This window comes from Bos indicus x Bos taurus, chromosome 20 (genome assembly GCF_003369695.1).
Source record: "Bos indicus x Bos taurus breed Angus x Brahman F1 hybrid chromosome 20, Bos_hybrid_MaternalHap_v2.0, whole genome shotgun sequence".
Classification (NCBI taxonomy): domain Eukaryota; kingdom Metazoa; phylum Chordata; class Mammalia; order Artiodactyla; family Bovidae; genus Bos; species Bos indicus x Bos taurus.
In genome coordinates this window covers 15,174,329-15,197,635 of record NC_040095.1, presented here as the reverse complement: position 1 = coordinate 15,197,635, position 23,307 = coordinate 15,174,329, and the positions used below count along the sequence as shown (strand labels likewise).

General features: G+C 37.7%; 1 protein-coding gene across 2 annotated transcripts in view; it reads left to right on the top strand.

Annotated features, from left to right (window-relative positions):
- Positions 1–23,307, top strand: part of RNF180 (ring finger protein 180) — a 279,332-nt gene that overhangs the window by 30,813 nt on the left and 225,212 nt on the right. For both annotated transcript variants that reach the window (XM_027520330.1, XM_027520329.1), the window contains exon 2: positions 6,841–6,975. In XM_027520330.1, coding sequence (XP_027376131.1) covers positions 6,841–6,975 — 135 coding nt within the window. The remainder of the gene's footprint in view (positions 1–6,840; positions 6,976–23,307) is intronic.

Below are 23,307 nucleotides of genomic sequence, written 5' to 3'. Positions count from 1 at the left end.
TCAGTATTCTTGCTTTGAGAACCCCATGAACAGTATGAAAAGGCAAAAAGAAGGACACTGAAACATGAACTCCCCATGTCGGTAGGTGCCCAATATGCTACTGGAGATCAGTGGAGAAATAACTCCAGAAAGAATGAAGGGATGGAGGCAAAGCAAAAACAACACCCAGTTGTGAATGGGACTAGTCATGGAAGAAGGGTTCGATGCTGTAAAGAGCAATATTGCATAGGAACCTGGAATGTTAGGTCCACGAATCAAGGCAAATTGGAAGTGGTCAAACAGGAGATGATAAGAGTGAACATCGACATTCTAGGAATCAGTGAACTAAGATGGACTGAAATGGGTGAATTTAACTCAGATGACCATTATATCTACTACTGTAGGCAAGAATCCCTTAGAAAAATGGAGTAGCCATCATAGTCAACAAAGGATTCTGAAATGCAGTACTTGGATGCAATCTCCAGAATGATCTCTGTTCATTTCCAAGGCAAACCATTCAACATCACAGTAATCCAAGTCTATGCCCCGACCGGTAACACTGAAGAAGCTGAAGTTGAACAGTTCTATAAAGACCTACAAGACCTTCTAGAACTAACACCCAAAAAAGATGTCCTTTTCATTAGAGGGGACTGGAATGCAAAAATAGGATGTCAAGGAACACCTGGAGAAACAGGCAAATTTGGCCTTGGAGTACAGAATGAAGCAGGGCAAAGGTTAATAGAGTTCTGCCAAGAGAACGCACTGGTCATAACAAACACCCTCTTCCAACAACACAAGAGAAGACTCTACACGTGGACATCACCAGATGGTCGACACCAAAATCAGATTGATTATATTCTTTGCAGCCAAAGATGGACGAGCTCTATACAGTCAGAAAAAACAAGACTGGGAGCTGACTGTGGCTCAGATCATGAACTCCTTATTGCCAAATTCAGACTGAAATTGAAGAAAGTGGAGAAAACCACTAGACCATTCAGGTGTGACCTAAATCAGATCCCTTATGACTATACAGTGGAAGTGAGAAATAGATTTAAGGGACTAGATCTGATAGAGTGCCTGATGAACTATGGGTGGAAGTTTGTGACATTGTATAGGAGACAGGAATCAAGACCATCCCAAAGAAAAAGAAATGCAATAAAGCAAAATGGCTGTCTGGGGAGGCCTTAGAAATAGCTGTGAAAAGAAGGGACACAAAAGAGAAAAGGAAAGATATACCCATTTGAATGCAGAGTTCCAAAGAATAGCAAGGAGAGATAAGAAAGCCTTCCTCAGTGATCAATGCAAAGAAATAGAGGAAAACAATAGAATGGGAAAGACTATAGAGATCTCTTCAAGAAAATTAGAGATACCAAGGGAACATTTCTTGCAAAGATGGGCTCAATAAAGGACAGAAATGGTATGGACCTAACAGAAGCAGAAGATATTAAGAAGAGATGGCAAGAATACATAGAAGAACTGTACAAAAAAGATCTTCACAACCCAGATAATCACGATGGTGTGATCACTCACCTAGAGCCAGACATCCTGGAATGTGAAGTCAAGTGGGCCTTAGGAAGCATCACTGTGAACAAAGCTAGTGGAGGTAATGGAATACCAGTTGAGCTCTTTCAAATCCTGAAAGATGATGCTGTGAAAGTGCTGCACTCAATATGCCAGCAAATTTGGAAAACTCAGCAGTGGCCACAGGACTGGAAAAGGTCAGTTTTCATTCCAATCCCAAAGAAAGGCAATGCCAAAGAGTGCTCACACTACTGTACAATTGTACTCATCTCACACGCTAGTAAAGTAATGCTCAAAATTCTCCAAGCCAGACTTCAGCAATACCTGAATCATGAACTTCCAGATGTTCCAGCTGGTTTTAGAAAAGGCAGAGGAACCAGAGATCAAATTGCCAACATTTGCTGGATCATTGAAAAAGCAAGAGAGTTCCAGAAGAACATCTACTTCTGCTTTATTGACTACCCCAAAGCATTTGACTGTGTGGATCACAATAAACTGTGGAAAATTCTGAAAGAGATGGGAATACCAGACCACCTGACCTGCCTCTTGAGAAACCTGTATGCAGGTCGGAAAGCAACAGTTAGAACTGGACATAGAACAACAGACTGGTTCCAAATAGGAAAAGGAGTACATCAAGGCTGTATATTGTCACCCTGTTTATTTAACTTATATTCAGAGTACATCATGAGAGACTCTGGGCTGGAGGAAGCACAGCTGGAATCAGGATTGCCGGGAGAAATATCAATAACCTCAGATATGCAGATGACACCACCCTTATGGCAGAAACCAAAGAAGAACTAAAGAGCCTCTTTTGAAAGTGAAAGAGGAGAGTGAAAAAGTTGGCTTAAAACTCAACATTCAGAAAACTAAGATCATGGCATCTGGTCCCGTCACTTCATGGGAAATAGATATGGAAACAGTGGCTGGCTTTATTTTTCTTGGCTCCAAAATCACTGCAGATGGTGACTGCAGCCATGAAATTAAAAGATGCTTACTCCTTGGAAGGAATGTTATGACCAACCTAGACAGCATATTCAGAAGCAGAGACCTTACTTTGCCAACAAAGGTCCATCTAGTCAAGGCTATGGTTTTTCCAGTGGTCACGTATGGATGTGAGAGTTGGACTATAAAGAAAGCTGAGCGCCAAAGAATTGATGTTTTTGAACTGTCGTGTTGGAGAAGACCCTTGAAAGTACCTTGGACTGCAAGGAGATCCAACCAGTCCATCCTAAAGGAGATCAGTCCTGGGTGTTCATGCTGAACCTGAAACTCCAATATTTTGGCCACCTGATACAAAGAGCTGACTCATTTGGAAAGACCCTGATGCTGGGAAATATTGAGGGCAGGAGGAGAAGGGGACGATAGAGAATGAGATGGTTGGATGGCATGACCGACTCAATGGACATGGGTTTGGGTGAACTCTGGGAGTTGGTGATGGACAGGGAGGCCTGGTGTGCTGTGATTCATGCGGTCTCAAAGAGTTGGACACTACTGAGTGACTGAACTGAGGTGCCAAGACTTGTTGATTTGATTTCAGTGAACACTTGTGACTGTGATTTTTGGTGCCAGGTACAGTATTTGATTGTAAAATGCAGGTTTGAATAGAATATGGTGCTTTTTAGGATACCACCATTAATTAATAAGACACATACACACATAAGTGTACTAGAACTTGACTAGTACTGCTGTTGAGGCACATGCAGCATTGCATGGAAACACAGAAGAGGGAAGAATTGTTTTCTGGGGAGTGTCTGTAAAAAAAGATTTTGAGCTCAGCCTTAAATGATAGAAAGTATTTCTTAAAGTCAGAGGAAAAAGAAGTGATTTACAAGAAGAGAGAATAGCAAATTTGGAAGTGGGAAAGCAGAAAAAGGTATTTTTAGAAACTGCACAAAAATCTGCATAGTGTTTATATGGAGTGTTCATGGAGGGGACACCAAGACTTGAGAGCTAGTTTGGAGTTGGGTTTTAAAGGATTTAAAGGGACTTTTTGTTTTTTAAAGAGGAAAGACTAAATGATCTTTTTATTCTTTTTAGAAAATATTGCAAAATTGTGGTATGAAGAGGCAATTAAAAATTATGCAGCTAAAAATATAGGGGAAAGATATAGAAGATTATACACATATGTCAGGACAGTTAAATTGGTAAAAAAATGTAATGAGTTTTTAAAATTTTGAGGTTTTAATGTCCATGGTAAAAGTTTCTTTTTAACTCTTTGAAATATGTGTAGGTTCAGTTGTGAATTATGAATTACAGATTCACAGAGAAATCCTGTATACCCTTCAAACAGTCTACTTTATTCAGATTTTAACAGTTGCACACACTTGTGTTTGTGTATATTTAGTTCTATGCAGTCTTTTCACATGTGTGGATTCATATGAGCAAACCACAATCAGATACATAACAGTTCTGTCACAGGAATCCTTTGTGCTACCTAATGAACCTTTTTTGACATCTTAAGAAGCTTAGACTGTTTGTTTTTAATTAAAGTGTAGTTGCTTTTGGCTGGTCAGGTGGCAGTAGTGGTAAAGAACCTTCCTGCCAGTGCAGGAGGCTAAGAGACGTGGGTTCCATCTCTTGTGTTGAGAAGATCCCCTAGAGGGAGGGCGTGGCAACCTACTCCAGTATTCTTGCCAAGAGAATCCCATGAACAGAGGAACCTGGCAGGCTATAGTCCATAGGGTCACAAAGAATTGGACTTAATGTTTGTTTCATGTGTACAACATAGCGATTCAGTATTTTTACAGATTATATTTATTTAAAGTTATAACCATATAATGGCTGTTTTTATCTGTGCTGTACAATGTATCCTTGTTGCATATATATGTTATGCAGAGTGGTACCTCTTACTCCCATAGTCCTGTCTTTCCCCCTTTCCTTCTCCCCACTGGTAACTACTGAATTTGTTCTCTATATCTGTGAATATGGTTTTCTTTTGTTATATACATTGATTTGTTTTATTTTTTAGATTCTACAGGTAAGTGATAGCATAGGGTATTTGCCTTTCTCTGTCAAATACTTATTCCACTAAGGTTAATACTCTGAAGGTTTGTTCATGTTGTTGCAAATAGAGCTTAGACTGTATTGTGTCCCCCCGAGTGTGATCTTCAGATCACCTGTAATAGAATCACCTAGTATGCTTGTTAAATACACAGAGTCCTACCTTAGAAACATTGGATTAGATTTTCTGGAACTGTGACCTACATTTAAATAAACTCCCTAGGTGCTTCTAAAGTGCTTCTTAAACTGTACTTATGAGGATATGACTTTGAGGTGATATTCAAAAAGTAAAAAGAAACATGAAATATTTTTACAGTATATTTTTAACAACATATTAAAATTTTGATTTCAACATGAAATAAATATGAACACTATTAAGATATTTAACATTCCTATTTTTCTATATGGTATTCAAAATCCCGTGTATGTTTTACACCTACTGTGCATGTCAGTTTAGATTAGCCACATTTCGAGTGCTTAATAACACGTCTAACAAGTGGCTACCATACAGGGTAGACAGAGCAAACAGCCAGCACAAAGGCCCTAAGGAAGATTCATGTAGAGATAGCATTTGACATTCAGAAGTTGAAATTATTGGTCTAGAGCTTTGGGAAAAAAAATCAAACTAGATATATAGATTTAAAAATCATTGCCATAAAAGAGTTGTCACACAGTATAATTCTCAGATTTTCAGTGAAAACTTATTAGAATCACCAGTAGGGCTTTTTCTAATTGCATGATCCCACTGCAAGAGGGTGTGGAACCGCCTGGAGGAAGGGGAGAAATGGGGAGGTGTGGATGGATCTCAGGGAGAGGGAGAGCATAGGCAGGTATGGAGTTTCTCCTTTGTTGATTCTGATAGCCCCTCCCTACAAGCCCCACTCCTGGTTGGGAACTACTGGTGGTTTAAAGGGAGTTGAGTATAGATGCCAATAAGACAATTGAGAGATGGATGGAGTGCGAGTGAAGCTAAGTAAAGGAGGAGGAGGAAGAGGTCAGGGTATTTGCAAATTCAGATGTTATTGATGGTCATTGAGGACGGACTTTAAATGGAGTGTTCATCTGGGCCAAGATGGGTTCTGAAGATGCCAGTGAAGACTGAACTGCTGCCTAGCACTTGAAGGTCAGAGCTAGATTGGCTTCAAGAGTGGCATGCTGTGCCCTTCCAGGCAGAGTTCCTCAAATCCGTCCTTTAAATTTGGCTAAAGTCCATCTATATTGCCTCTCTTGTCCTTTCAGCTGTTATTAGTACATTTTAGTTAATTGTTTGTGTATTAACACAGCCTGTCCTCATCCTGGCCACATTAGAGGATCACCTGGGGAACTTTTTAATAAAATGTACCTGTTCCTAACTCCCTCTCCATCTCAGAAAAAGTCAAAATTGCTATGAGTGGAACTTGGCCTGGACATCATTATTTTTTAAAATTTAAGTGATTCTAATGAGCCAGGGTTGAAAGCTGTTGATGTAGAAAGCATAGTGAAGTCTGTGACAGAAAATAAGTTTTGCTCATCATTGTGCCTCCAGAGTTTGACTCATTGTGTGGCATATGGTTGGTTAGCTCTCAGTAAATGTTTGTTAAATAAATGAAATACTAAAGAGCTAGCAAATGAGGAACTGTGGCCAAGGAACTAGGCAGGCCCTAGTGTACAGCTTAATAAATTAACAGTTCCTTTTTTAATGATGATTAGTTACCAGGCAGATTCTTAAATACACTGCAATTTGGAATCCTTATTAGTGTGAAACTTTCCTCAAACTCATCTAAATCTCAGTACTGACATAAAATCTCAGGTATAAAAATAGGCTAAAAAATGTTAGGGTTATTATCTAAGTCTTTTTGTTTGATTGCACATACCACAAGATGTAATATTGTTCTACTGAATACAGTATACAAGAAAAATTATTGCATTTAGGATACAGGATTTTTCCCATTAATTTGAAGCAATTACTTCCAGTTTTCACAGAAATAACTATAACTCAGTAAATCCTATTATATTTAAAATTTAATAAACATCCTATTTATAAGAATAAAATTATTTGTTATGACCCTTTTAACCACAGTAACTTTAATTAACTCTTTGGCAGTTGCCTTTTACAACTTCTAGTGAAGACAGATGGAAAGAAATAAAATGTTTTGCAAAAGTAAGCTGGTAGTCACTAATATACTGCATGATTATCATGGGTATAGTTTATAGAGCACCAATAGCCTAATAGTAGTAGGTACCTCAATAAATGATAATTCTTTCTGGTACACATGTAGCTGATGCTGTTCAAAGGGTTTAGAAAATCAGGTTTAATCTGACATGGTTTAACATTCTAAAAATGCATTAATTTTTCCACAGATGAAGAGAAGCAAAGAATTGGTAACTAAAAATCATAATCAAGAAGACATAAGTATTCTTCGTTGTTGGAAATGTAGAAAATGTATAGCAAGTTCTGGTTGTTTCATGGAATATCTTGAGAATCAAGTGACTAAGGTGAGTACTGCTAACTGTACCATGTTCAAATGATTTCCTAGTATAGGAATGCTGGGGACACGTCTACACATGGACCCATATCCCTTCCATACCTGACGGCTTTTACCTTATTTTACCTTATCCACAGAAAACAATTCAGAGTGGATTTCAAAAGGCATCCAACCTTCCGCAGTTACCATCATTTTACCTCCAGCTACTAACAATAATGTGACCTTAAAGTTTTTTTTTCAATATAAATTTATTTATTTTAATTGGAGGTTAGTTACTTTACAATATTGTATTGGTTTTGCCATACATCAACATGAATCCGCCACAGGTATACACGTGTTCCCCATCCCGATCCGCCCTCCCTCCACCCTCCCTGTACCATCCCTTTGGGTCGTCCCAGTGCACCAGCCCCAAGCACCCAGTATCATGCATCGAACTTGGACTGGCTATTCGTTTCATATATGATGTTATACATGTTTCAATGCCATTCTCCCAAATCATCCCACCCTCTCCCTCTCCCACAGAGTCCAAAAGACTGTTCTATACATCTGTGTCTCTTTTGCTGTCTCACATACAGGGTTATCGTTACCATCTTTCTCAATTCCATATATATGAGTTAGTATACTGTATTGGTGTTTTTCTTTCTGGCTTACTTCATTCTGTATAATAGGCTCCAGTTTCATCCACCTCATTAGAACTGATTCAAATGTATTCTTTTTAATGGCTGAGTAATACTCCATTGTGTATATGTACCACAGCTTTCTTATCCATTCATCTGCTGATGGACATCTAGGTTGCTTCCATGTCCTGGCTATTATAAACAGTGCTCTGATGAACATTGGGGTACACGTGTCTCTTTCCCTTCTGGTTTCCTCAGTGTGTATGCCCAGCAGTGGGATTGCTGGATCATAAGGCAGTTCTATTTCCAGTTTTTTAAGGAATCTCCACATTGTTCTCCATAGTGGCTGTACTAGTTTGCATTCCCACCAACAGTGTAAGAGGCTTCCCTTTTCTCCACACCCTCTCCAGCATTTATTGCTTGTAGACTTTGGATCTCAGCCATTCTGACTTGCGTGAAATGGTACCTCATTGTGGTTTTGATTTGCGTTTCTCTGATAATGAGTGATGTTGAGCATCTTTTCATGTGTTTGTTAGCCATGTGTGTGTCTTCTTTGGAGAAATGTCTATTTAGTTCTTTGGCCCATTTTTTGATTGGGTCGTTTATTTTTCTGGAATTGAGCTGTAGGAGTTGCTTGTATATTTTTGAGATTAGTTGTTTGTCAGTTGCTTCATTTGCTAGTATTTTCTCCCATTCTGAAGGCTGTCTTTTCATCTTGCTTATAGTTTTCTTTGTTGTGCAGAAGCTTTTAAGTTTAATTAGGTCCCATTTGTTTATTTTTGCTTTTATTTCCAATATTCTGGGAGGTGGGTCATAGAGGATCCTGCTGTGATATATGTCAGAGAGTGTTTTACCTATGTTCTCCTCTAGGAGTTTTATAGTTTTTGGTCTTACATTTAGATCTTTAATCCATTTTGAGTTTATTTTTGTGTATGGTGTTAGAAAGTGTTCTAGTTTCATTTTTTTACAAGTGGTTGACCAGTTTCCCCAGCACCACTTGTTAAAGAGATTGTCTTTAATCCATTGTATATTCTTGCCTCCTTTGTCAAAGATAAGGTGTCCATAGGTGCATGGATTTATCTCTGGGCTTTCTATTTTGTTCCATTTATCAATATTTCTGTCTTTGTGCCACTACCATACTGTCTTGATGACTGTGGCTTTGTAGTAGAGCCTGAAGTCAGGCAGATTGATTTCTCCAGTTCCATTCTTCTTTCTCAAGATTGCTTTGGCTATTCGAGGTTTTTTGTATTTCCATAGAAATTGTGAAGTTATTGGTTCTAGCTCTGTGAAAAATACCATTGGTAGCTTAATAGGGATTGCATTGAATCTATAGATTGCTTTGGGTAGTATACTCATTTTCACTATATTGATTCTTCCAATCCATGAACATGGTATATTTCTCCATCTATTAGTGTCCTCTTTGATTTCTTTCACCAGTATTTTATAGTTTTCTATATATAGGTCTTTAGTTTCTTTAGGTAGATATATTCCTAAGTATTTTATTCTTTTCGTTGCAATGGTGAATGGGATTGTTTCCTTAATTTCTCTTTCTATTTTCTCATTATCAGTGTATAGGAATGCAAGGGATTTCTGTGTGTTGATTTTATATCTTGCAACTTTACTGTATTCACTGATTAGTTCTAGTAATTTTCTGGTGAAATCTTTAGGGTTTTCTATGTAGAAGATCATGTCATCTGCAAACAGTGAGAGTTTTACTTCTTCTTTTCCAATTTGGATTCCTTTTATTTCTTTTTCTTCTCTGATTGCAGTGGCCAAAACTTCCAAAACTGTGTTGAATAGTAGTGGTGAAAGTGGGCACCCTTGTCTTGTTCCTGACTTTAGGGGAAATGCTTTCAATTTTTCACCATTTAGGATAATGTTTGCTGTGGGTTTGTCATATATAGCTTTTATTATGTTGAGGTATGTTCCTGACCTTAAAGTTTTAAGTGCAGTATCACAGACCTAAGTTGAAGATAATAGTCCATGGTTTGTTTTTTTTTTTTTAATCCCTACTGTGAGTGAACCTTAGTCATCACCACACAATTAAATTTAAAAAAAAAGTATAAAATGTTTTTATATGTATATTATATATATATATATATTAAACATATATTGTTGTTGATTTTGTTGTTATTTAGTCACTCAGTCATGTCTGACTCTTTTGCATCCCCTTGGACTGTAGCCTGCCTGGCTCTTTTGTCCATGGGATTTCCCAGTCAAGAATACTGAAGTGGGTTACCATTTCCTTCTCCAGGGAATCTTTTCCACCCAGGGATGGAAGTTGTGTCTCTGTGTCTCCTGCTTTGGCAAGTGGATTCTTTACCACTGCGCCACCTCTGAAGCCCCAGTATATATTAGACATATATTGTATGTACACCTGTATGTTTATATAGGTGTATATATTATACAGTCAAAGGAGAAGACTCTTGAGAGTCCCTTGGACTGCAAGGAGATCCAACCAGTCAATTGTAAAGGAAATCAGTCCTGAATATTCATTGGAAGGACTGATGCTGAAGCTGAAACTCTAATACTTTGGCCACCTGATGTGAAGAACTTACTCATCGGAAAAGATCTTGATGTTGGGCAAGATTGAAGGCAGGAAGAAATGGGGACAACAGAGGATGACATGATTGGATAGCATCACCAACTAGATGGACATGAGTTTGAGCAAGCTCTGGGAGTTGGTGATGGACAGGAAAGCCTGGAGTGCTGCAGTCCATGGGGTTGCAAAGAGTCAGAGAGGACTGAGCAACTGAACTGAACTGATCACATGTGAATACATATGAATATACTGAGAGCAATATGCAAGAGGAAATATCAAAGAAGTCCATACTAGATAGTTATCCGTGGACTTTACAGGGAAATCTCAGTTTAGCAGAGAGTGGTTATAATTACCTGTCATTGTTTTCCCCTTCTTTGAGTGACTGTTTTGTTTTCTTTTTTGCCTCATTTGATCATGATTATTTCCTATCCACTCTCACAGATTAGCCAACTTGAACTGGTAATAGTGAAAGACTTTGGTGGCATGCTTACTGCATGTCAGATACTTTTAAAAAACTGAAAACATTTTAATTGGAATAAAAGTTTTCATGGTGAGTATTTATTGGGTATAGTATAGCTTGATAAATTTTTTCAGCCCTGCTATTAATCAGATCAAGATGTATGATGTTTTCATCACCCCAGAAATCTATCTTGTCTGTTTTCAGGCAATATTCACCCCCTCACATGGAAACCACTGTATTAATGTCTATCACTGCCGACTGCTTTTGCCTATTCCTGACTTCATTCAGAAGAAATCACATACTCTTTTGTACCTGACTTATTTTGCTCAGCATAATGTTTTAGAGGTTCATTTATGTTTTATACGTAGTGGTTTGCTTCCTTTTTCCTGAGTAGTATGCCATTAATGAATATACCACAGTTTATCAGTTTTTTATGCTGATAGATATAGTTTTCATTTTTGGGTTATGAATTAAACTGCTATCAGTATTCTTATAAAAAGACTGTGTTTGTGTTTTGTTACTTCTTTTTGATATATATATATATAGGAATGATGAGGGAATTATACAGTAGGTGTATTTTAAAGTTTTTAGAAACTGCTTGTAGTTTTCCAAAGAAAATGTTCATTTCCAACAGAAATGATGAGAATTCTAGTTGCTCAATATCTTTCTCTACATGTGGTATTTTCAGACTTTGTAATTTTGGACATTGTGGTAGATATAGTGGTATATCATTATGTGTTTAATTTGATTTTCCCTAGTGAAAATGATGTCCAATACATTTTTTGATGCTTATTGTTTAGTTCAGTTCAGTTCAGTTGCTCAGTCATGTCCGACTCTTTACGACCCCATGGACTGCAGCATACCAGGTTTCCCTGTCCACCACCAACTCCCAGAGCTTCCTCAAACTCATGTCCATCTAGTTGGTGATACCATCCAACTATCTCATCTTCTGTGGTTCCCTTCTCCTCTTGCCTTCAATCTTTCCCAGCATCATGGTCTTTTCCAATGAGTCAGTTCTTCGCATCATGTGGCCAAGGTACTGGAGTTTCAGCTTCAGCATCAGTCCTTCCAGTGAATATTCAGGACTGATTTCCTTTGCAATTGACTGGTTGGATCTCCTTGCACTCCAAGGTATTCTCAAGAGTCTTCTCCAACACCACAGTTCAAAACCATCAGTTATTTGGTGCTCAGCTTTCTTTATAGTCCAGCTGTCACATCCATACATGACTACTGGAAAACCCATAGCTTTGACTAGATGGACCTTTGTCAGCTAAGTAATGTCTCTGCTTTTTACTATGCTGTCTAGGTTGGTCATAGCTTTTCTTCTAAGGAGCAAATGTCTTTTAATTTCATGGCTGCAGTCATCATCTGCAGTGATTCTTGAGCCCAAAAAAATAAAGTCTCTCTCACTGTTTCCACTGTTTCTCTGTCTATTTGCCATGAAGTGATGGGACCAGATGCCATGATCTTAGTTTTCTGAATGTTGAGTTTTAAGCCAACTTTTTCACTCTCCTCTTTCACTTCATCAAGAGGCTCTTTAGTTCTCCTCCACTTTCTGCCATCAGTTCAGTTCAGTTCAGTTCAGTTGCTCAGTCATGTCCGACTCTTTGTGACCCCATGAATCACAGCACGCCAGGCCTCCCTGTCCATCACCAACTCCCGGAGTTCACCCAGACTCACGTCCATAGAGTCAGTGATGCCATCCAGCCATCTCATCCTCTGTCGTCCCCTTCTCCTCCTGCCCCCAATCCCTCCCAGCATCAGAGTCTTTTCCAATGAGTCAACTCTTCACATGAGGTGGCCAAAGTACTGGAGTTTCAGCTTTAGCATCATTCCTTCCAAAGAAATCCCAGGACTGATCTCCTTCCGAATGGACTGGTTGGATCTCCTTGCAGTCCAAGGGACTCTCAAGAGTCTTCTCCCACACCACAGTTCCAAAGCATCAATTCTTCGGTGCTCAGCCTTCTTCACAGTCCAGCTCTCACATCCATACATGACCACAGGAAAAACCATAGCCTTGACTAGACGAACCTTTGTTGGCAAAGTAATGTCTCTGCTTTTGAATATGCTGTCTAGGTTGGTCATAACTTTCCTTCCAAGGAGTAAGCGTCTTTTAATTTCATGGCTGCAGCACCATCTGCAGTGATTTTGGAGCCCAGAAAAATAAAGTCTGACACTGTTTCCACTGTTTCCCCATCTATTTCCCATGAAGTGACGGGGCCGGATGCCATGATCTTCATTTTCTGAATGTTGAGCTTTAAGCCAACTTTTTCACTCTCCACTTTCACTTTCATCAAGAGGCTTTTGAGTTCCTCTTCACTTTCTGCCATAAGGGTGGTGTCATCTGCATATCTGAGATATGCAGTTATTGATATTTCTCCTGGCAAACTTGATTCCAGCTTGTGCTTCATCCAGCAAGGCATTTCACATGATGTACTCTGAATCATGTGAAATAAGCAGATGACAATATATAGCCTTGACGTACTCTTTTCCCAATTTGGAACCAGTCCATTTTTGCATGTCTGGTTCTAACTGTTGCTTCCTGACCTGCATGCAGATTTCTCAGAAGGCAGGTAAGATGGTCTGGTATTCGCATCTCTTGAATAAAAAATTTTTTCCACAGTTTGCTTTGATCCACGCAGTCAAAGGCTTTGATGTAGTCAATAAAGCAGAAGTAAATGTTTTTGTGGAACTCTCTTGCTTTTTTGATGATCCAGTGGCTGTTGGCAATTTGATCTCTGATTCCTCTGCCTTTTCTAAATCCAGCTTGAACATCTGGAAATTCATGGTTCATGTTCTTTTGAAGCCTGGCTTGGAGAATTTTGAGCATTACTTTGCTAGTGTGTGAGATGAGTACAATTGTGTGGTAGTTTGAGCATTCTTTGGCATTGCCTTTCTTTGGGATTGGAATGAAAACTGACCCTTTCCATTCCTGTGGCCACTGCTGAGTTTTCCAAATGCTGGCATATTGAGTGCAGCACTTTCACAGCATCATCTTTTAGGATTTAAAATAGCTCAACTGGAATTCCATCACCTCCACTAACTTTGTTTGTAGTGATGCTTCCTAAAACCCATTTGAATTTGCATTCCAGGATGTCTGGCTCTAGGTGAGTGATCACACCATTGTGGTTATCTGGGTCATGAGGATCTTTTTTGTATAGTTCTCCTGTGTATTCCTGCCACCTCTTCTTAATCTTCTGCTTATTGGTTAAACATTGTTTTAAGTGTTTTATATTATTCATTCCTGATAATATAAAGATAGAAAGATTGTCTTGAAGGAAATAAGCTATCGTCTCCTTTTTATAGATAAGGAAACCGAGCCACAGAAGATTAAATATATTGAATCTGATTGTACTCTTACTAAGCAGTGCAGTTAAAATTGAATCTGACTGTGAGAGTTCTGACCCCCACACTCTTTTTCGTGCCTTTGCTCCTCCCTCAGGGTATCATGAGCAAGAGAAATTCAAACACTGCACTAGGGTATAGAGGGATAGGTTGTGGAAGAGAGTGATACAGAATTGAAAAATCTTTCTGGTTCTCTAGGAGGTTTTATATTATATGCACATAAAACATACATATTTTAAACCTATTAAAAGGCTGTCTCAGGAATAATTCAATATCACTGTTAACTCCAGGGAGAAGGAGGAATGTGTAAATAGAGGGGGATCCTGAGAGGGTTTTTAAAGTAGTGGTAATGTACTCATTAAACTGGGTAGTGGGTGTATGTATTGGTGTTTGTGTCTCTTTAAAGATTTCTTTAAACTATACAAACATCTTTTGCATTAGGACACATATATTTGGTATAAATATTAAAGAGGAACATAGAAGGATCTGTTTTAATTAAAGGAAACAATAAAATAAAATATTGGAGTCTAAAAGTAATTTATAAGATGCTGGGCTGAAAGAGGGGCTTCCCTGGTGGCTCACATGGTAAAGAATCTGCCAGTAGTGGGGGAGACCTGGGTTGGATCCCTGGGTCAGGAAGATCCCCTGGAGAAGGGAATGGCTACCCACGCCAGGATTCTTGCCTGGAGAAGTCCATGGACAGTGGAGCCTGGCGGGCTGTGGTCCATGGGATCACAAAGAGTCAGACATGACTGAGCACTCATATTTTTACTTCATGCTGAAGGAATGCTAAATTTATCACCTATCCAATTATCTTAATTTATTACCTATTAACAGTATAATTTAAAATATATCTATGTATAAAATAAGTGTTTTGCTTGTTTCTGAAAGTGGTTTTTTTTTTTTTTTTTTGGTCTACTTTCTGTAGATGAAATCACAATGTAGGTAGGCATTCTGCTGGAAATTGCTGCTTTTAGTAATATCAGCCTGTAGCATAGCTCATTTTTCCCTTCTATATAGTATTCTAGTGTATTAATATATCACAATTTGTAATGCATTCTGCCACTGAGTTCTATCTAGCTGTTGTGCTCTGACAAGCTGTGCTGCTATGAGTCTTCTTGTCCGTATCTTGGTAAACATGGGCAGGGGTCTGCACTGGAAGTGGAGCATGCATCACAGCACATGTGCATCTTCACCTTTACTGGGCGATGCTAAGTTGTTTTCAAGTGTCAGTCTGTGAGTAGTGGTTAAACATTGCTGTGATTCCACATCTTTTCCAACATTTAACATCTTCTCATTGTTTAAGTCTCTATGTGTTTCCTGCAAAATGTCTTTTTTTTCCCCTTTTCTGTTTTTCTGTTGTGCAGTTTTGATTTTGGGGAGCTCTTTACATATTCTGAATACTAATTTTTGTTATTGTACTGCAGACATCTTTTACTAGTTTATGTAACTTTTATTTCACTCTTTGTGGTATCTTTTGATGAACAGAATTTTTGATATAAGGTAGATGGATTTATTAGTCATCTCCTTTATGTTCTATACTTCTTTTCTTAAAAAATTCTTCAGTACCCTGAGGGAAAGTTTTTCTTTTTTTCCCCTTTCCTCCTACTGAATAACAAAATTGAGACAGACAAGCTTTTTCTTTTGTTTTTCTGAACAACAGGTTTATTTCTCATTCACCCTTATGCTGATGTTATAACCCTGCTTTTTGTAGGAGTTCCCCCTTAGAGTCTCCCAACCCTGAGCAAAGCCTGGACTTTGTCTCCTTTCTTCATCATCCCACGCGCTATGAAATGGCCCTCAGAAGGACATAGAGGATCAGGACACTGAGGAAATAGCATTCACTGAGGAACTGTTGGTTCTAGGACCACAGTTGTTTAGCCCTGACCAGTGCCAGAAAATGAAAGCCTCACACTTGGCTCTCAGTGCCCACAGAACTAGGAATGAACTGCAGACCAACCAAATACCTTCAGAGTTAACCTTGTTAAAAGAAATAGCAGAAATATTCTCATGATTTCTTTTTTCATAATATTGATCCATGTATCAGATTGGTGGAAGCTGGGTCATACGTGGAACTTGAACTGTAAGAGAATCTGGGACATTTGAGCTTTAGTTTTCCAGCCACTGGCATGTAATAAGGCATGTGACTGGGAATTTAGAATGGAATTCTGAGACAGTCTACAATGTTCACAGGTACAAAAATGAGCTTCTTCTCTACCTTCAGGCTTGAGATACCTGCAATGTGGGCAAGAACCAAAACAGAAAGCAAAATAACAATGAAAACCCTAAAAGCAGAACATAACAAAGTTGACCTCCGTTTGTGAAGTCTGATGGGGTGGGGTTTCCGGGTAGAGATGGTGTCCTCAGTTTTAATTTCTTAGCTTTGACACAGTTTTGGACAAGTTTCTGTGGCCTAAAAGACATTTAAATAGAGAGATCTAGGAGGCTGCTGGGTCTATGGATATGGGATTCAGAACAGACATCTGAACTAAAAATGTGGTTTTGGGAGTCATCAGCATTTAAATGGTGAGTGAAAGTAGATGAGATCACTATGCAGAGTGTGCATGGAAAGAGAAAGGAAGGAGCCTAGGAACATTTAAGGGATGGACAGAAAAAAAATTACAAAATAGGAAAAAAAGAATAGTGAGAAATACAGGAGTGAAAATCAAGATACAGTGTTAATGGAAGTCAAGCAATGAATGTCTTCCAGAAGGAAGTATTGGCTAGTAGTATTGAATGCTATAGGGAGATGTAGAAGACCAGATACTGCTTAATGTGCAAGTTGTATACTACATAATTCTAGAAGGTGCTAGTCTGTGAAAGGTGCCCCCAGATTTGTACAAAAATGTACAAACTGTATGGCCAAATGTAGAGATTCTGAATGAGAATTTAAAGCGTGCTTTGGTTTTAGCAAAGAGGAGATCATTGGTCAGTATTCTTTGTAGTTGTGAGTTCTAAACCCTAAAGTGACTGTATCTGGAGACGGGTCTTTAGGAGGTTATTAAGGTTACATGAGGTCATAAGGATGGGGCCTTAATCCAGTAAGACTGTGGCTTATAAGAGAAAGAGATTTCTCTCTTTCTCTTTCCATGTGATGACACAGAAAGAAGGCAGCTATCTACAAACTAAAAGGAGAGTTCCTACCAGTACCAAAGCATGCTGGAGCTTTGATCTTCAGCTTCTAGCCTCCAGGATTGTGAGGAATACATGTCTGTTGTCTAAGCCACCCAGTGTGTGGTATTTTGTTATGCCAGTTCAAACCAACTAAGACATGACGGGCCCTGAAACGGGCTCAGGAAATTCAACAAAGAGCAGAAGAGAAATGTTCTTTCCTTTTGAAGCTTTCAGGATAGTGTTCAATCATAAATATTAAATTATTAGCTGCATAAGTGGGAAAAAAGGAATCATATACGGGGCCATGAAGGTAGGACGTGCACAGGGGATTGTTGTAAGGTAAAGGCTTTCCTGAGGAAGTGACTTTTGTGGAGATATGGTAGATGAGTAACCCAGGTAGTGCCAGACAGAGGACATTCCGAGCTTTGGGACCAGCATATTCAAAGGCCCTGTGGTAGAAAGAATGTGATATATCTCCATGAAACTAGAAGATTTCTATGATTGAAGTGCAGGGATCAAGAGGGAATTTGACCAGATTTGAGGCTAGAAAGATGGGTGTTGATTAGATCATTTCTGTTTTTTTAAGACAAATCAAGGACTGATCATTTTCCTGAAAAAGCTGGAAAGTCAATGAAAAGGAGTGACATGACCCTTGAATTCTTAAAAATCATTTTGGCAATTATGAAAGAGTGAAATTAGAAAGTTAGCAAGAATATATGCAGAGGATGGTCTGCCTTTAAGGCTTTTGATTTCTTCTTATTCATTCAGACCTTTTGAGTAAAAAAAAAAAATCACTCTTGAAGTACTTTCTCAAAGTGCATATAGGAAAACCAGGCAGTCCAGCTTTTTATTATCTGACCTTTTTACTATAATGTTTATAGCTGCAGTATTTAAATAATATAGTTGGCTCACTTTTAATGTTTTGGCTAGGGGAATGTTATTACTAATGTTGCAAATGTGTTAAAGTGTTAAACATCTTTCAAAATAGCATGCAATAATATTACATTAATTTAACTGCCAAGAAATTATTCATCAGCAATCAGAAACACAATGATAGAAGAGGATACAGACATACCCAAATCAGTCAAAAGGATTTCAAAAAATATTCAAATGTAAATTGATGATGCAGTATATTGTTAAAGTATGCTGAAAGATTTGTCTGCTCTGGGAGATACAGGAGATTCAGAGTCGGATTAATTCTTGATTTTGATAGAAAAATCGACATCAGTAGGATACTACTAAATGTGTAAATAAAAATATTTCTTTTCAAATTAGCATAACAACACTGCATATTAGTTCTCCCCTCTGCTTTGGCCCTAAAAAGTTTCAAAGCCAAAATTGTGTTATAGCTCTAGAAAGTATATGAGACCTTGAAACATGGTTTTTGTAAACTACCATCATTCCTGGTTCTATTTTACTTTTTCTGTCCTTTTTCCTTAATTTGGATCCAAATTAAAAAATTGAAACAAAATAGCATACAATAATATATTATGCCAACTTTATACATTTAACCTGTTCTGCTCAATTAAAACTTTTAACAATCATTAAATGATAAGATAATGCATACAATTTGTAATTTTAAAATTAAGTTCTTTGTACATAGCCACTGAAAACATATCTACACATAAAGAAAAAATGAAATAACAATGCATTAGCTCCCCCTGCTGCTTGAACAAAAGATTTTATTTACAAAATATTTTGTCAACATTTTTTTCTGACAGCATTAAGTGAAATTTGCTGTTAGTTACTTCTCTTCCTTCACTTCCTCCTTTGTCCACATGATAAACTTGAGACATAAAAAAACTGTCTAGTGAGGTTTGTAAAATCCTAATTTTACCATGTTCCTAATTTTCAGGCTATATTTTCCCCAAGGAGATAACCTGACATGCAGCTATTTTAAGCCTTTAAATTCCTTAAATGAAATTGCTTCATGTTTAAGAATTCATCCTGAAATACATTAATTAAAACTTGTTTTATCACATGTATTTGTGTTTTTTTTTCCAAAATTAAGTGACTATAGATTTTATAAACTTAATAGATTGTCTTATTTTACCTGTAAAATTAAATTGAAAGTAAATATCATGAATATCATATATTTCTAAGACTGTGTAATTACAGTTGAAATAGTTGTCAGTCTCATTTATAATTGAGGCTTCTGTGTTAATCCTAGCTTTCTTTGTTTGCCATATCTAATTTTCAGAAAAGGAAACAATACTATATATTCTTTACCCAGCCTTTTATGCTCCTCCCACCGTTATCAACTGCTGTAACTGATCTTTGTCTTTTTTGTTGGTGCGAGAATATACTTTAACTTTTAAATATTTAAAGAAAAATATGTGCTTGCTTTATGTTGTGTGAGTGCATGCTAAGTCACCTCAGTCATGTCTGACTCTTTGCGAGGCTATGAACTGTAGCCCCCCAGACTCCTCTGTTGATGGGATTCTCCAGGCAAGAATATTAGAGTGGGTTGCCATCCCCTTCAGGGGATCTTGCTGATCCATCCAGGGATCGAACCCGAGTCTCCTGTGGCTCCTGTGTTGCAGGTAGATAGATTCTTTACCGCTGAGCCACCTGGGAAGCCTTGCTTTATGTTAATAGTTCTCAAATCTAAGAGATTGGTTTGGGGGGGGTCACATATCAGAATCAACTGGAATTTTTTTCTAAACCTTGCTTTTTTCTACATGTTAGTGTATTATTTTTGTTTAATTTAAAAGTAAGTTATATTTCCAATTTTTTTTGTTTTGTTTTGCTTTTCTGGTAACCCTTTGGAAGACTAGTAATATTGTGCTTTAAACCATACTTAGGCTAACATGTAAGGGAGATGAAAGTGTGAAAGTATTAGTTGCTCAGTTGTGTCTGACTCTCTGTGACTCCATGGACTGTAGCCCGCCAGGCTCCTCTGTCTGTGGGATTCACCAGGCAAGAATACTGGAGTGGGTAGCCATTCCCATCTCCAGGGGATCTTCCCAAGCTAGGGTTCAAACCTGGTCATTTGCATTTCAGGCAGCTTCTTTACCCTCTGAGCCACCAAAGAAGCCAATTGTCCCATAAAAATAGTATTGATTTGGTATAGGAAGTAACGGTGGAAGCTCAGTGAGTTGAGTTCTGAAACCAGACTGCCTGGATGGAAATCCTTGCTTTGGTGCTTCCTATGTGACCTTGGACAGGTTACATAAAAGTTAGTTTCTCTTGTTTCAGTTTCCTTATTTGTAAAAAAAACAAAACCCTTGAAACAGTACCTGGGCATAATAAGCACAGTACAAATGCTTGTTACCTGGTAAAAATAAGATGTACATTGTAAAACTTCCTTCACCTACCTAGATCTATGACTCCAGTGTTTATTCTCATAGGATTGCATGTAAAACATCTCTGGAATTTATAACAGACGGTTTCCTAGTATTGTAACCAAAATATGTGATTAAATATGATCATTTTATCTGATGAAATGAAATAACAGAATATGAACAATGAAATAGAAATATGAGATAATAAGTGTAAGGTAAAATGCAGTCCCTGCCATATAAATGATTTTCTTTACTCCTTTTGTATTGTCAACATTGCGTCTAGTCATGACTTAATAATTACTCATAGGTTCATTGCCATTATTTTACTTTGATGTAATTTTCTATTCTTTATACCAATGTAGAAATTCCCTGGTGGCTCAGCAGTAAAGAATCCACCTACCAGTGTAGGAGATCTGGGTTTAATCCTTGGGTCAGGAAGATCCCCTGGAGAAGGAAATGGCAACCCCCTCCAGCATTCTTGCCTGGGAAATCCCATGGACAGAGGAGCCTAGTGGACTGCAGTCCATGGGATTGCAGAGTCGTACACTACTGAGCAACCAAACAGTAACAACAACAAAAGAAATATTTACTTACCTCAGAGATAGAACCTTGAAAAGTCAGAAAAAGTTTCAGATCTAATAATGAAGTAAAGACAGCTATATTTGTCAATTTCAATTTGTGTTCACTATGGACATGAGTCTGAGTGAACTCCGGGAGTTGGTGATGGACAGGGAGGCCTGGTGTGCTGCGATTCATGGGGTCGCAAAGAGTCGGACATGACTGAGCGACTGATCTGATCTGATCTGATGAGAACCTTTTAAAGAATTCATTAGTTATGCTAATCTGTGTACCTGTCAGTGCGTCAGCTCTTAATGAAAGGGGTTAATGTATATAGGTATTGATGTTTACAAAATTAATTCTGTTCTTCAGAAGTTAAATTTAGGTAAAGTAGGAGAAGTTACACTGCTTATAATTTTATGAGTCACTTCCTGTCATTTTCCCAAGGTTCCTTAAAAAATAAGTTTATATGGTTCATTTAAATTTGTTATAATGGACCTTGGCTAATATGAGTCAATTGTTAAAAATTCAGTTTTTTAAATGAATTTTCTCTAAGAATATAGAGAGTAAGAATGAGCAGACTATTATCAGTGCACATTTTTGGCAGTCTTCAGGCGTTTGAAGGAAATACTTAAAAAATAACGGGCTAGAAATTGTAACTGATAATGAGTATATTGAAAAATCGATAAAATCTGACATAGAATAGACATTCTTTCACTCAAAAAGGATTCATTAAGTCCCTGTTATATTTTAGGTATTGTGCTGTGATCTGAGCATACAAAGAGGACGAAGATAGTACATACTCAAGGAACTTAGCAACTAAAAATTTGAGGATTCCCACATTTTAAAAACATTTTTATTGGGGTATGATTTACAATGTTGTGTTAGTTTCAGGTGTACAGCAAAGTGAATCAGTTATACGTATACATATATCCGCCACTCATAGTCATTCAAAAGAGTTTTGAGTAGAGTTCCTAGTGTCATACAGTAGGCCCTTACTAGTTATCTCTTCTATAATTGGTAGTGTTCAGGTGTCAGTCCCAGTCTTCCAATTCATGTCTCTCCCTTGCAGATGTTTCTTGATTGCTTTTCTTTAAGGATATTTTTCTTTACTATTTTTTAAAATCAGTTTTATTAGGATATAATTTGCGTATAATGAAATGCAGATTTCAGTGAGCTTTGACAAATGTGTACGTACTCCTGTACCTGCCACCATTGTTAAGATGTACATTTGGTCTTTTCTAGAGGCTCCTATATAAGTTATCATATATATTCTTTTATATCTAGCTTTTTATGTTCAGCATAATGTTTTTGAGATTGATTCATATTGTTGCATATGTCAGTAGTTCATTCCTTTTTATTCCTGAGTATTACTTAATTGTACAGATTTCACAGTTGTTTATTGTCTGGATGCCCTAGTTGATGGAAATTTTAGGTGTTTGCAGTTTTGAGCTTTAATAAAGTTGCTATGAAAATTAGTACACAAATCATTATGTGAACATACATTTTTATTTCTCTTGGTTAATACTAGGGGTTGCTTTGGTTTTATGGTGAGTGTAGGGATAGCTGTTTTAAGAAACTGATGAACTGTTGTCACAAGTGGCAGGATTTCATTCTTTTTTATGGCTGAGAGACACTAGTGTGTGTGTACACCACATCTTCTTTCTTTATCTGTTGATGTTTTATTGTTTCTGTATTTTGACTGTTTTAAGTAATGCTGCTGTGAACTTTGGGATGCATGTATCTTTTTGAAGTATTGTTTTTATTTTCTTCATTTAAATGCCCAGAAGTGGAATTGCTGGATCCTTTGGGAGCACTATCTTTTTCTTCTTCTTCTTTTTTTTTTTTTTTTTTTGAGGAATCTGCATGCTGTTTTCAGTACTGGCTGTACCAATTTACATTGCCACCAGCAGTGCATGAGGGGTTGGTTCCTTTTCTTCTAATCCTTATCAACACTTAACTATTTCCCATCTTTGTGATGATAGTCATGCTGACAAGTGTGAAGTGATACCTCATTATGGTTTTGATCTGCATTTCCCCAATGACTAGGGATGTTGAACGTTTTTCATGTGCCTATTATCTGTCTCTATGTCTTTGGAAAAATGAGTCCTCTGCTCATTTTTTGAATTGCGTTGTTTGTTCTTTCTGATATTTAGTTGTATGAGTTCTTAATCTATTTTAGATATTAACCCTTTATGAGTTATATCATTTGCAGGTATCTTCTCCCATTCATTTGGTTGCCTTTCCATTTTGTTGATGGGTTCCTTCACTGTGCAAAAACTTTTACAGTTTGATTAGATCCAGTTTGTCTGTTTTCACATTTGTATTCCATGCCTGAGGAGACAAATCCAAAGAAAATATTGCTGAGGCCAGTGTCAAAGAGCATACTGCCTGTATTTTCTTCTATGAGTTATATGGTTTC